This window comes from Haliaeetus leucocephalus, unplaced genomic scaffold, assembly GCF_000737465.1.
Source record: "Haliaeetus leucocephalus isolate CR32 unplaced genomic scaffold, Haliaeetus_leucocephalus-4.0 Scaffold251, whole genome shotgun sequence".
NCBI classification, from domain to species: domain Eukaryota; kingdom Metazoa; phylum Chordata; class Aves; order Accipitriformes; family Accipitridae; genus Haliaeetus; species Haliaeetus leucocephalus.
Genome location: NW_010972687.1, coordinates 10,671,806 through 10,674,136, shown reverse-complemented (window position 1 = coordinate 10,674,136; position 2,331 = coordinate 10,671,806). Strand labels below are relative to the sequence as shown.

Genomic DNA, 2,331 nt, shown 5'->3' with positions numbered 1-2,331 from the left:
AATAAAAGTTTTAATTTTTTTTTTAACCTTGCCTGTGATCATTTAGTAAAGCAGGTGTAAAAGCTTCTGATGTCTTTGTCCATCTTCTATTCAACCACGTTACTTCTGTGTTCATAGTGGATCTGCTGGCTGTACTGCCCAGTGGTTCCTTGCCTTTGCCTGCTTAAACCTGGGGCCTCTCCCTCCCAAAGAGGCTATCAGCATCACACTTGTCATTAGAGACGTTCTGGCTGCAGCTTCGCCTTAGTTTTTTTATTTCTGTCCTTCTCAATAAAGGATTGTGGCGTGTTTCTTAGGGTCACACTGGTGTCTCAGGCTATGGCACGGTGTAAATCTAGCACCTTCTGTGCGCTGCTGTAACGGAAAACGTACTTTTCTTACGCTCCCCTCCCGCTTGACTGTACAGCCCTCAATTTATCCATATGCAGTAATCTAGTTATTGATAAATGCACTTGCTTCTCCTGGTAAATACTTAAATGAGTCTTGACCTAGGAGTGGTTGTAGGAAGACGGGAGCAGTGGAGACTCATGGAAGATGGTGTAGAAAGCAGTGAATGGTTTTGTTGATTGCTGAGGACAGAGCCCTTTCTGGACCTGAAGAGTAATGCGTGGCTCAGAGACAGAGTGACTTTCATAGGACTATCTATCGTTTTAGTATTTAAGCGTTTTCTCCCTTTATTTTTGTATGCAGTGCTTTTGCTCTTTGTTTCTGTAGCTGTATTTCTTTCTACCCCTGCATGTCTTGAGTGCATTAGTAGCATGAAAAGACTTTGCTAAAAATGACACTTCTGTTTGTAAGATCCCAAGGATGGGAGGTGCAGCAGGTTTGTGTAACCGATGCTTAAGATTAATGCAGCACTTCTCATGTCCTTTGCTCTCTGAACTTAGTCATAGTGATTTTTGTTACCTTTCTCATTTATCAGAGCAGTGGTATTTTCTTCAACTCACTACTGAAAGTAAGAAAACATGTAAACTAGAGTCAAAGTTTGTGCATTAAACGTAAGTGACAATTCAGAATATTTATATGTGGCATTCTAGATTGAAATGATTGCTTTCAGTTATTGCCTGTTTGTCATGTAATGTGCCGCTGGTTTTTAAGAATCATATTTTGACCAATTAATGTACTCTTTATCCAAATGAAGCTGTGCAGACAGCTGTAGAAGCATTGCAAGATCAGTGCATATGATATGCTATTTTTGGCAGTACTTGGTTTGCTTTCTTTTCTACTTCTTGCTCCCCTCCTCTCTACACAGCATCATTTATTTCTGCAACGAAACAGAAGAATGCGCTCAGTTGCACTTCTCAGCAGCTCTGCAGCCTGTGGAGAGTGTGGGCAGTCTCTGTATGCAGCATCCTGGAAAATGTGCATTGCCTTGAAGAAGTGATCTGCTGAAAAGCACGTACTTGTACAGTTGTTCCAGCCTGCCTTGTTGCACTGGTCTCAAGGTCTGAAATGCCTGGTCTCTAATACTCCCTGGGATTTGCATTTCTTCTGCTGAAGAAAAGCTAACTGCTGCAGTTATCCAAGGAGCCCTGAAGAGCAAGGACACTGAAGATGGCTCTGTGTGCTTTTTATGCAGTTTGGGGTTTGTTACTGAAAGTGACAGTAGCATTTGGCCCAGTACCAAGGATCACTTGGGAACACAGAGGTAAGAAGAGAAACTTAAGTAGTGTAATATGGGACACTGCCACAACCTCATGGTTTCTGTGGGATCTGAAACCCGTTGAGACTGTATATTCTTCCAGCCTACTTGCTGTAAGTTTGGTCAGGTGTTGCTGGCTTTGCTCAGCTTATGAAGTGCTTAAGACCAGAATATTCGAAAGTGACTCAGACAACTGGGTTAACTGATTTCAGATCCTTCAAGCAGTTCTGAAAACATAGCTTTGTTGGAATTTTGAATTTGGCTTTCTCAGCTGAAGGATCTTGCAGCTGAAGCTTGCTTCAAGAGAAGAACCCAATAGATGTATTTTGTTTTAAACAAATTATTTTTACTTTGAGTCTGAACATATTAGCAAAATGTACCTCTCCAGCTAATAATCTTTTGTATGCTTTTTCAGACTGAGATGTATTTTGACACTAAGCCATCCTGTGCACTAAATAAATCACCAGGTGAAGGAAAGATAAGCATTTGGCCCTCTTGTGACAGCACTATATGGTGTCTATGGTTGAAAAAATCTTTCCCAGAACACCACTTTCCCTGTATTTGAAGCTGCAGCAAATAATCACAATCTCCCAATATAATTAGCAGAAGTCAGCAAATGTGATGCAGAGAGGAGTAATAGGGAGCAAGGACTAAAGAGTAGTTATTTGCTGCTGTTTGTGAATATATAC

At 41.1% G+C, this 2,331-nt stretch overlaps 1 protein-coding gene across 1 annotated transcript in view; it reads left to right on the top strand.

Moving 5' to 3' along the window:
- The first annotated feature begins 1,554 nt into the window (after nucleotides 1-1,554).
- The window catches only part of SEMA4D (sema domain, immunoglobulin domain (Ig), transmembrane domain (TM) and short cytoplasmic domain, (semaphorin) 4D), a 21,807-nt gene continuing 21,030 nt past the window's right edge, over nucleotides 1,555-2,331 (top strand). Inside the window, exon 1 of the mRNA XM_010568703.1 lies at nucleotides 1,555-1,648. Coding sequence (XP_010567005.1) covers nucleotides 1,555-1,648 — 94 coding nt within the window. The remainder of the gene's footprint in view (nucleotides 1,649-2,331) is intronic.